Source organism: Lepisosteus platostomus, chromosome 7, assembly GCF_059453375.1.
Source record: "Lepisosteus platostomus isolate fLepPlt1 chromosome 7, fLepPlt1.hap1, whole genome shotgun sequence".
NCBI classification, from domain to species: domain Eukaryota; kingdom Metazoa; phylum Chordata; class Actinopteri; order Semionotiformes; family Lepisosteidae; genus Lepisosteus; species Lepisosteus platostomus.
Genome location: NC_142617.1, coordinates 30,678,985 through 30,691,190, shown reverse-complemented (window position 1 = coordinate 30,691,190; position 12,206 = coordinate 30,678,985). Strand labels below are relative to the sequence as shown.

At 40.5% G+C, this 12,206-nt stretch overlaps 1 protein-coding gene across 1 annotated transcript in view; it reads left to right on the top strand.

The window, feature by feature from the left end:
* The window catches only part of LOC148658522 (uncharacterized), a 64,907-nt gene extending 60,285 nt beyond the window's left edge, over positions 1–4,622 (top strand). Inside the window, exon 6 of the mRNA XM_088641840.1 lies at positions 4,528–4,622. Within this exon, the coding sequence (XP_088497966.1) occupies positions 4,528–4,622 (95 nt within the window). The remainder of the gene's footprint in view (positions 1–4,527) is intronic.
* The last annotated feature ends 7,584 nt before the right edge of the window (positions 4,623–12,206 follow it).

Below are 12,206 nucleotides of genomic sequence, written 5' to 3'. Positions count from 1 at the left end.
ATCTCATTGCGGATGTAAGCCTGAAAGAATCACATTTGTTCACAGCAAGCCACAGTAGAATAATAAACTATTTTTCATATATTGAACTGAGTAATTTTGTTTTTTTTAATGTTACTGTTACAATTACTACTGTACTATACAGTTTAATATTGATAAAAGTCGAAACATTAAACATTATACAACTTAAATTCTATAATAAAAAGATTGTCGCTCAGCATTGTCATCAAGCATTTTCTGGCGACAGACCAAATGTTTCTACACACCAAGTTCAGCTTTCACTGCTCCACCTGGTGGTTTTACAAAGTAGTGAAGTCCCATAACTGAATATTTTTGTAAAGGTGCAGTAAAATGCAGCGCAAATGCAGCACTGCAAAGTACTGCATTATCCCGTGTGCATTCTGAATGGCTGGATCTGTTTTTGAGCTCATGCATACATGACTGGTCACTAGTTCCTGTATTTTTGCTTTCAGGGTCCAGTCTTCTTTTTCTTGCAGAATGCTGTGGTCAAACTACTACATTTGATATTCCAGAAATATTTTACTCTTATTTTTATTTCTGAAACTGGTTGTATAATATACAGGTCCAAGTAGATATAATTTTGACCTTTTTTATTTTGAAATTTAATTATTTTTACAGGCACACATACAAGCAGACAGAGTGAACGTATGTGACATGTTTGAGATATTCGAGAATTTGTGAATAAAAAAATAGAGCAAACAAAGGAGAAGGAGAAGAAAAAACAAATGCTAAAAGTGGGAATAGGAAAGAAAAATCTACAATAATATTAAGTTGAACATAAGGCAAGAAAAAAAAATGGCTGTAATAATTACAGTAGTAAGAGTTGTGTCAAAATAAAAATATTTATGTTTATTTGATGTGTTTATATGTTTTTTTGTGTTTATGTTATATTTTATATGTATATAATGTAATATTGTTTCTAGAACTATTGTAGTGGTATTGATGTCTATCTGTTTTCCAATGTGTGATTTTAATATGCATGTAAGTATGTGGTATACAGTACATGTGTGCAATTGTGTGCTGTAATGAATGAATTCTGGGTCTCATTAAAGTGTGGAATTTGATTTTTATAAGAAGCTGTGATCTTATCAAGAGATATGTAGTCTATTGGAAGGTTAAACGATTAAAATATTGTGATCTCATGTCTAGTTTTCGAGTGTAAAAGCTTTGTTTCCTTTATAATGGTATTGATTTGGAAATTAGTGTGGAATCTAAAATGAACAGGTCACCAAGTTTACATACGGAGAGAGTAGGATGCTGCAGAAAAAGAAATGTTTACTACTTTTTTCCAGAACATTTGGTTTGGAGCAAGGTGAAATGGAAATTATTGTCAGAGGTCTCAAATGTGCATTGTGTACTTTTAACTGATTGAATACAGTGTCCTATTTTAAACATTTTTGTTCTGTTTTTGTTTTTTTAGGAAGAGATTAAGTATCATCTATTGTATTAATAATTGTATACAATCTAGATACATTTTTTGAATATAATATTAATCTTGGTCTAAATTTTTCAATTGCAGGTATTGTATGTTATGTTTTTCTTGGATGACATACTTTTTGCTCAAATTCGGGAGGCTGAGGAGAGTAATATCTTTAAAAATGTGATGTACATACAATATGATATTTCTTTTCATCTCCATTGAAAACGTTTTAAAATGATTTTTAGATATCAGGACCTCTGTACTTGATCACCACATCAGAGTGTAGAGCTAGTGTTTGAATTTATTTTCCACCAAGACAGCACGGTTGTAGATATTACAGAGTTTTAAAAAGAGTAGAATGCCTTATGAGTTTGCTAAGAAAGGATATTGTGATATCTGATCTTAATTTAAGGTCTGTGTCTTTGACAGTCTACTTATGCAAAACGTTTTTTGACCCTTATTAAACAAGATCCTGACTGATTTGACTTTCAATTTGTCTCATTCACCTGAAACAGAAAAATAAGATGTTCTGTAGTTAATCTTATTGGAATTTGATTTGCTATAAAACTGCCAACATTGACACAGGGGCCGCTGCAGTTTACAGACACATCCATTTACAAATGTGCTGAATTCCTTGACACTGCACCCTTTTGACTGGATATAACATCTTTCTCAGACTTTCTGGGGATTGGAGTTGGGGCTATTGTCTCCCTTCCTCAATCTAACATCTGATACGTCCCCAATATCGCCATGGGGTTTAAGAGATTGTGAATATAAAGTTAATATTTAATACTGTGATATATAAAATTAATAAATATGTCTATATAATATACAGTATGTATTCATTTAATTCAAGTATCAGGGAATACTTTTAATTATTTAAGATTTTAATTATAGAAATATATTAGCAGTGACTTTAAAATGTTCATATTTAAAAGAGCAGATTAAAACCAAAAATTACTTAGCTAAATCTGCATTAGTGACTATTGGTAATGTGTATTAATGGAGAGAGGAAATAAAAGCCCACACCCAGTTTCCCTCCTCCTGCAAGGAGGTGCAGTTCCTGTGCTACAGTACATTAGAAAAGTTAAACTGAAGTAAGTGCACTACAAGTGCAACTTAGTTGTTCTAAATGCTGTATGTATGTAAAATACTCAATTGTCATTTCTGTTTAAGTGCATCTTTAAATTTCCCTGCTCTTTCCGAACATCTTGAAGATAGTCTGTAGGCTTATTCAGATTATTACTCAAATATGATTATGAATATTATTATTAATATTTGACCTACTCTGATATATGCAATTATCAGAAAGTGAATACAGTTTGAAGATTATTTTATTTGGAGAGAATCAGAATTATGTTTGCCATTGTATTAACAGAAGAGGAAGAGGTGCTAGTGGGGCCAGCAGGGGGCACTCACCCTGCGGTCCTTGTGGGTCCTAATGCCCCAGTATAGTGACCGGGAAACTATACTGTAAAGAGGCGCCGTCCTTCGGATGAGATGTAAAACCGAGGTCTTGACTCTCTGTGGTCATTACAAATCCCAGGGTGTTTCTCGAAAAGAGTATGTGTGTAACCCTGGCGTCCTGGCCACATTTCCCATTGGCCCTTACCAATCATGGCCTCCTTATAATCCCCATTTATGAATTGGCTTCATTACTGTGCTCTCCTCCCCACCGATAGCTGATGTGTAGTAAACGTTCTGGCACACTATGGCTGTCGTCACATCATCCAGGTGGATGCTACACATTGGTGGTGGTGGAGGGGAGTCCCCATTACCTGTAAACCACTTTGAGTGGAGTGTCCAGAAAAGCGCTATATAAGTGTAAGCAATTATTATTATTATTATTATTATTATTATTATTATTATTATTATTATTATTTACTGACTTTTTGCAGAAAATTCTCTGTCATTTACATCAGTGAGACAGAAAGAAGACTGGCTGACTGTTTCAGGGAACATGTCTGAGAAATGAGGATCAAAGATCTCTCTAAACCTACAGTTCCCCTGTCAGGGGGAATGTTCTATGTTCTAACCACTTCTTCCAATTCAGTGTTGCGGGCAAGCCGGAGCCTGTCTCGGCAAGCAAAAGAAGCAAGGCAGGATACACCCTGGAAAGAATGCCAGTCCAACAGAGCAGAAACACAGACATGCACACCCTCACACCTACTGTAGAGCCAAATTTCCCAGAAGCCAATTAAACTCCTAGTAGGTTTTTGGACCGGAGCACCCAGAGGAAACCTGTAACGAACAGTTCTTTCCTGACCCTATGCGGACGACACAATCCGAAGAAGTGGGGAAACACTAGAAAAACGTCATGCAGGGATACGGGGCTGAAAACAGGGGGGCGTGTCCAAAGTGCGCTGGTGCACGGGGAAGGTGTGGCCGAGGCAAACAATCCAAAAACTATCCATAGAGGGAATGCAAAACACAAGAATAAGTCCATTGCCAGGTGATCCATCCAAACTAGGAATTAAAAACCATGAACCGGGTCGGAACCGGCGGACAGGGAACGGGAACAGAGATTAAAACCTTAACGGGACCAGGCGCTTACAGGTCCCGGACTCGCACAGTGCGGAAACCAGATGCAGAGCAGTCCTGGCCTTCTTCCAGAGTTCCGGGAGGGACGAAAAATATGCCCGAACAGCAGGGACATCAGAGTCGGGAATAGTGTCGGGGAAGAGCGAGGGTTGATAGCCCAGTGAACAGAGGAACGGAGACATATTAGTGGAGGAGGTATATAGAGAAGCCCAGTTATCATGGGCAGCAGAGACATAGGATCTGAGGTAAGTCAGCAGGTCCTGGTTAATCCTCTCTGCCTGACCATTGGCTTCGGGGTGGTAACCAGAAGTGAGGGAGGAGGATGCCTCTAAGGTCTGGCAGAAAGCCTTCCAAAATTTACATATAAACTGCGGACCCCTGTCAGAAACAATATCATTTGGAATGCCATGGAGGCGGAAAACATGTTGGACAAAAAGGTCTCCCATCTCCCGGGCTGATGGGAGGGCTGGAAGAGGAACAAAATGCGCAGCTTTAGAGAAACGGTCGATGACCACCATGATTGTTGTTTTACTGTGGCTTTTCGGGAGATCCGTCAGGAAGTCGAGATGAGACCAAGGCCGTGAAGGAATGGGAAGAGGTTGTAAGAGACCAGCCCTCTTCTGCCGAGGGGTCTTGCTCCTAGCACAGGTGGGGCAGGCTCGTACGTATTCTGTTACATCAGACTTTAGGGAAGGTCACCAGAAGCCCCTGGAAATGAATTCGATGGAACGACGGATGCCAGAATGAGCAGCGAAGCCTCATTGAAGAACTGCGGAGCGCACTGAATCAGGAACAAAGAGTCGGTCTGGGGGGCACTGGGGAGGAACTGTGAGGTTCCGGAGAGCCCGTCTCACCTTGTCTTCGATGTCCCAATGTACAGCTGCGAGGAACCTGTCAGGCGGCATGATGGGCACTGGAGGGTCTTCGGAGTCCATGGGGTCGTGAATGCGGGAAAGGGCATCAGCTTTGATATTCTTGGAGCCTGGAGTATAGGTAATGAAAAAACGGAACCAGGAGAAGAACAGGGACCACCTAGCCTGGCGGGGGTTGAGGTGTTTAGCAGATTGCAAGTAGGCCAAGTTCTTGTGGTCAGTGAGGATAGTAAAGGGATGGATGGCCCCTTCCAGCCAGTGTCTCCACTCCTCCAAGGCAAGCTTGATGGCCAAAAGTTCCCTGTTCCCAACATCATAATTCATCTCGGCAGGGGATAGGCGTCTTGAAAAAAAGGCGCACGGATGGAGCGTGCCCTTCGGACCATGGCGTTGAGATAAAATGGCACCAACTCCAAGAGCGGAGGCATCGACCTCGAGCACAAAAGGAAGAGAGGGATCGGGATGACGGAGAACTGGGGCTGAGGAGAAGCTCTGCCTAAGACCTCTAGGAGACAGAAAACTTCTGCTGATATACTCCGACGCCCCTTTCCCCGTTTACGTCGAGGTCAATTCGTCTGGTTGTCATCCAAGAATATTCCACTCCAGCAACCTTCCCGCAAGCTGGGTCCTCGCTTCATTGGCCCTTTCAGAATTCTATCCCGTGTTACCCCTGTTTCTTACCGCCTCGCCCTCCCCCCCACCCTCAGGATTCACCCCACCTTCCATGTTTCCCTCTTGAAGCCTTACCACAGATCCCCACTTTCTGCTCGGCAACCTCGCCCACCTCCTCCCCGACTGATGGATGGATTTCCCACCTATACTGTGAATAAGATCTTGGACACCCGATGGCGTAGAGGTATCCACCAGTTTTTCATTGACTGGGAGGGTTATGGTCCAGAGGAACGTTCCTGGGTTTCTGAAGTGGATATCCTGGACCAAAACCTTATTCGAGACTTCCTTCACACCCATCCTGCGCCGGCTATCCGGTCGTCAGGAGCCGACCCTGTTGGGGGGGGTACTGTTACGCATTCCACTCGCGCCGCTCTTCCTTCTTGCATTCCAATCACCTTTCTCTCCCGTCTCTATTTTAGTTCTCCTTTTTCCTCACTTCCCTGATCACTATTGCGGATTCTCTTCGAGCTCCCTAGTGCGCGGTTACCTCTTGCTTCTCTCCGGTTTTCGATCTCCTAGTCTGCCTCTCGTTTTCGGTTTCGTCTTGTGATTTGGATTGCTGCTTCCTCATTTGTGCTTCCGTGTTCTGATCTTCTCGCCTGCTTCCTGGATTCGATTTTGCCTAGTGTTTTTGGATTGTTGCTTCCTGCTTGTCTCTCTGTGTGCTGACCTACTCACCTGCCTCCTGGTTTTCGTTTTTGCCTAGCGTATCTGCTTATTGTCATTCTCTTGTCTTGAGTCCTGCATAGGATCCTATTGCCCAAGCAGCCCTATCTTACAAAACCAACACAAACATAGAAAGAAAATACAATCTGCATGCAGCATACTGCCTCAAAGGACCATATAAAGGGTAAATTTAAATTAAGGGTTAAAGGATGCGGATGTGGTTAAAGGACCACATACATTTTCAAGTCTTTTCCTTTCAGTCTTACACAATAACTCTAATACTGCACATTGGTTATACAAATGTATTTTGTTTAATAGTCTCATGGTCTCCTCAAACATCATTTTTTATATTTTTAATATTATGGTAGTCTTAGCACAGAAACGATAGCATTTAACCTAGGTTTTTATCTTTCTTTTCAGCACAGCAAAGTCAAAAATCATAAGTGTAACAAGTTGTTGTGGCAGAGATCCAGAGACTGGCTGAAATTTCAATCACCACTAGGTGATCTGGTAGAGCTTTGCCTTATTTACTTGTATCATTATCACTTCGAACTAGTTTAGGTGCAGATGGTAATGTGAGCGTTTACAGCAGAAACACCTGCTGCAATAATAAATAATTCGAGCTAAACTTTCAGTTGAACCACAGAACTTGTTCCTCATTTCCTGTTCAGACGCATCAGATGCATCACCTGAAAAGAGGTTCTGGTTCTTGGTGTTTAGAATCCAAAATCCTAAACAGCTGTAAGAACATCTGTAAGAACCTAGGATAATGCAAACACATGGATTAAAAATGATTAACAAACAGGAAATACGACATCACCTCTAACTGGCACACAGCAGTGCTGATTTGTAATGTTTATTTTTAAATTTACATTAGAGATTTAGGATGTGTACTATGTATTTAACATAGTAACACACTATACACATTGCAGTGGATGATTCTGATCTACAGGAAAATATCAATTAAAGTAATCTGACTGCCTTCATAGATTATTTCATGTTCTCATGTCATTCAAATAATTATGTGATTCAGATACAGTAGGTACTATAACTACTCAGAATATACTGTACAGTATCACACATTCTATAGGAGCCATAACCAGCTAAACAAATAATTCTCATTATCTCATTATCACAAAAGTAAAACAGTTGATCTGCTCCTACTTAGTATAAATTATTCTGGCACCAGATTGTGGTACAAACATGTACAAACAAGTTAAAACAAATTTTGTTCAAACAAATCTTGCTTTATTATTATTTGCCTTGCCTCAATACTTTCACAACACACACCATCACTTGTAGATTTGTAAGGACTGTAAGCAGAAATACATCAATGTTACTCCAGATCCACTCATGAGTTTTAGGTATTTTGTTTTACTCTGAATGAGTACCAATTCAGAAAGAGCTAACCGTAATGCTTACAATATATGGAGTAAAACCTATGACTAAACAACAAGAGTGTATCCAGCAGAACACACAATGCATCATATTAAATCATAGAGTAATGAAAGAACAGGGAAATGCAGTGAAACTAATCATAAACTGCACACTAAAGACTGTAACAGTGGACATTCATCTCTTTGGGGCATTATATCAAGAACTTCTGTACAACCAAGCATCAGGTTCCCAGCACTGAAAGTTTCACTACAATTGCTTTTACATCCTACTGTATGCATTCTCAGAAAGCTAGAAAGAAATGGTATAGTAATTCTTTAAAAAAATGGAAATGTTGTACAGCTCAAAATCATTGTCCATGTATTTAATTCCTGGTTTCTTCTATTGCATGTGTGTATTCTGGAAATGAATTGCTAGATTAAATAGTATTAAATACATTTCCTATTTCTTCAAATGTGAATAAATTCATCTAGTATGTAAAAGAATATAAGCAGAATATGCAACAAAAAGCATAAGTAATGTGACAAAAAAAACTGCTGTTTTTAAAAAAAACCATAAAAGACAAACCGCCTACAGTGGAGACTGCAACATAAAGCACTCAGGAAACCGAAGTAGATCTTATAATTATTGTTGCTGTTTGATTGCGTCGCACAGGAAAATGAGGTGGCGTGGATTACTCATAACAATAAGTATTAACTGCCTGTATATTGTTTAATTAACTTTATTTTGATCTGCTTAAATTCTGTTTTTAATATTCTTTTTCTTCAGCATATACTATATGTGCATATATGTGGATAGATGTTAGTTTAGTATTATTATATGCACTATGTACTGGAGTTTATTCATGTTTAAATTGCTCCTTTCCACCTTCCCAAATAGCATGATTTTGATCAGTTGTTCTTTTCTTCTGCAAAACAATTGAAAGGGGGTATTTTATTATTATTATTATTGGCGGCACAATCTAATTAATATAAATGACAGGGAAATAGTTTTAGTAAATCTAAATGGGCAAAAGTTTTAATGTTTTGTATATTTTACTTTTCATCTTGAGTTTCCATTTTGTGCTAACTTAATGAGGAAATACCTTATGTCAGGTTACATGATTGAGAATGGTCATTCATCTTTGCATCTCTCAGTGCTGGTTCAGAGAACAAAGTTTTTGGGAAGAATAGTGGGTACAATAACTCTCAGGACAGTAGAATATATCTTCATTTTTAATAAGTGCAGTTGTTATAGCAGCAGATTAACTGACGTTCACTTGGAGCAATTACTACATTGCAAGCTGCCTCCAAACATGAAGCTTTTAAAACATATTGGGAACACTGCAGCATGAAAGTAAATAGGTACAATAGAAGTGAAGCCCTCTATCACCTGCATCACTTCAGTATGTCTCTTTTATACTCTGGAAGAAGGCCAGGACTGCTCTGCATCTGGTTTCCGCACCGTGCGAGTCCGGGACCTGTAAGCGCCTGGTCCCGTTAAGGTTTTAATCTCTGTTCCCGTTCCCTGTCCGCCGGTTCCGACCCGGTTCATGGTTTTTAATTCCTAGTTTGGATGGATCACCTGGCAATGGACTTATTCTTGTGTTTTGCATTCCCTCTATGGATAGTTTTTGGATTGTTTGCCTCGGCCACACCTTCCCCGTGCACCAGCGCACTTTGGACACGCCCCCCTGTTTTCAGCCCCGTATCCCTGCATGACGTTTTCCTAGTGTTTCCCCACTTCTTCGGATTGTGTCGTCCGCATAGGGTCAGGAAAGAACTGTTCGTTACAGGTTTCCTCTGGGTGCTCCGGTCCAAAAACCTACTAGGAGTTTAATGGCTTCTGGGAAATTTGGCTCTACAGTAGGTGTGAGGGTGTGCATGTCTGTGTTTCTGCTCTGTTGGACTGGCATTCTTTCCAGGGTGTATCCTGCCTTGCTTCTTTTGCTTGCTGAGACAGGCTCCGGCTTGCCCGCAACACTGAATTGGAAGAAGTTAGAACATAGAACATTCCCCCTGACAGGGGAACTGTAGGTTTAGAGAGATCTTTGATCCTCATTTCTCAGACATGTTCCCTGAAACAGTCAGCCAGTCTTCTTTCTGTCTCACTGATGTAAATGACAGAGAAGTTTCTGCAAAAAGTCAGTAAATAATAATAATAATAATAATAATAATAATAATAATAGCTTACACTTATATAGCGCTTTTCTGGACACTCCACTCAAGGCGCTTTACAGGCAATGGGGACTCCCTTCCACCACCACCAATGTGCAGCATCCACCTGGATGATGCGACGGCAGCCATAGTGCGCCAGAACGCTCACCACATATCAGCTATCAGTGGGGAGGAGAGCAGAGTAATGTAGCCAATTCATAGAGGGGGATTATTAGGAGGCCATGATTGGTAAGGGCCAATTGGAAATTTGGCCAGGACACCGGGGTTACACCCCTACTCTTTTCGAGAAGCGCCCCGGGATTTTTAATGACCACAGAGAGTCAGGACCTCGGTTTTACGTCTCATACGAAGGACGGCGCCTGTTTCCAGTATAGTGTCCCTGTCACTATACTGGGGCATTAGGACCCACATGGACCGCAGGGTGAGTGCCCCCTGCTGGCCCCACTAACACCTCTTCCAGCAGCAACCTTAGTTTTTCTCAGGAGGTTTCCCATCTAGGTACTGACCAGGCTCACACCTGCTTAGCTTCAGTGGGTTGCCAGTTGTGAGTTGCAGGGTGATATGGCTGCTGGCCATATCACCGATAACTGACCACATTACCGATACGCATGGAATTCAACGGGTGAATTTGAAGTATGAGCCACTTAGTACTGTATACTGTATGTGTGATACTGTATACATATTTGCAGGTGAGGCTGTGACTTTTGTTACAGCAAGAGGTGCCTGATGTAGATAGTGGATGGGAGGTTACAGGAACTGTGGAAATGAAGTTTGTGCATATTAGGCGTTCATCAGTATGAGATGACAGGGGGATCCAGGGAAATGATTCTAGTTGTGGTTTCATCCTATAAAATAGAGAGGTTAATATTGTTGATCCTAATAATAGGAAGGATGTAGGGGGTTGAAGGAATGCACCAGTGATTCCAGTTCTGGGTGTGGTGTGATTTTGGGTTGATTTTCTGTGACTATTTTCTGTGGTCTTAGGTAAGGGTCCTGTCAATAAAGAAGAACTTTTTAAAGGTTTAGTTTTGGAAGGCCTTTTCATCATTCCATGATTGACAAAATCTGAAGAACTGTGAAAGGGAAAGAGTTTTTCGTGTTTAGTAGTAGTTGGAGTTGGTGAAATGGTACCAGACTTGCTGTAGCAGATTGTAGAACATGTTGAGCGGGAGTAATTAGGATGTTTTTCACTTTTATTATCTTTTGCTGTTGTTTACTTTGATGCATCTATACATAAACAAAATGAATCAAACAGGAAATGAAGACAACTTTGTTACTGCTGTCTGAAGATGTTACTTTTAGAGTGGTCTGTAAGTGTAGGAAACCACAGGTTTCTGAAACCATGTGAAAAGTGAACATACCATGCGAAGTTAACCTTTAGAAATGTAAACATCATTGTGAAGGCTATTCACTAGTATCAAAATCTGTTTTCCAACTTAATAGAACATGCAATAATATCATTAGTCTAGTGGTGTAGTTTTATTTGAGATACAATGTCTCCAAAAGAAGTCATTTGTTACCTATGTTGGAAAGAGATCAAGTGATCTTTGCTTTACAACAGAAGGATGTGGCATGCTTTGTTTTGTTTTTACTTTTTCAAAGATGTGTCTTTTTTTTACAATCAAACCTAATTATAGGATTCATATGATTTTAGTGTTACACTAAGTGTCCTATTGTTATCCACATTGGAATAAAAATAATATAACTAGCTATTTTCTAACTGGTTCAATTAATTCAGGGTCAAGGGGAAGCCTAAAATTATGTCTTTGACTTGTGGGAGAAAAATGGAGCACCCAGCAAAAACAACTTGAACTTGAACTTTATTGCCATATGTAACCGGTACTGGTACAATGGAATTCTTACTTACAGAAAGTCTCTCGATTGTAAAACAAGTGTAAAAAACAAAACAAAGTGCAAACAGTGCATCAAGACAATGTACAAACAAACAATAGACAATGTGCAAGTAAACGTGTAGACAGTTTGAATGTAAACAATACAGACGTGTAAACAATGACTGGAGATGTGCAATAGATAAGAAATCATAAAGAGGTAGATGGTGATGGTGTAGGTGTGGTCCGAGGGGGATGGCTAAATGTGTTCGCCAGTCTCACTGCTTGTGGATAGAAGCTATTGAAGAATCTAGTGGTAAGTGTCCGTATGCTCTTGTATCTCTTGCCTGAGGGCAGTGGGGTGAAGAGCTCATGCCCGGGGTGGTGACTGTCCTCTGTGATGGCCAGAATTCTACCACGGCAGCGGTCCTCATAGAGCTGTTTAATCTCGGTGAGACCGCAGCCGATGATCTTCTGGGCCATATTGACCATTCTCTGCAGTGCCTTTCTTTCTCGCGAAGAGGTGTTGCCATACCACACGGTGATCCCGTTGGTGAGGGCGCTCTCGATAGTGCAGCGGTAGAAGTTCACCAACACATGTATTGGCATCCCCCATCGCTTGAGGCACCTCAAGAAA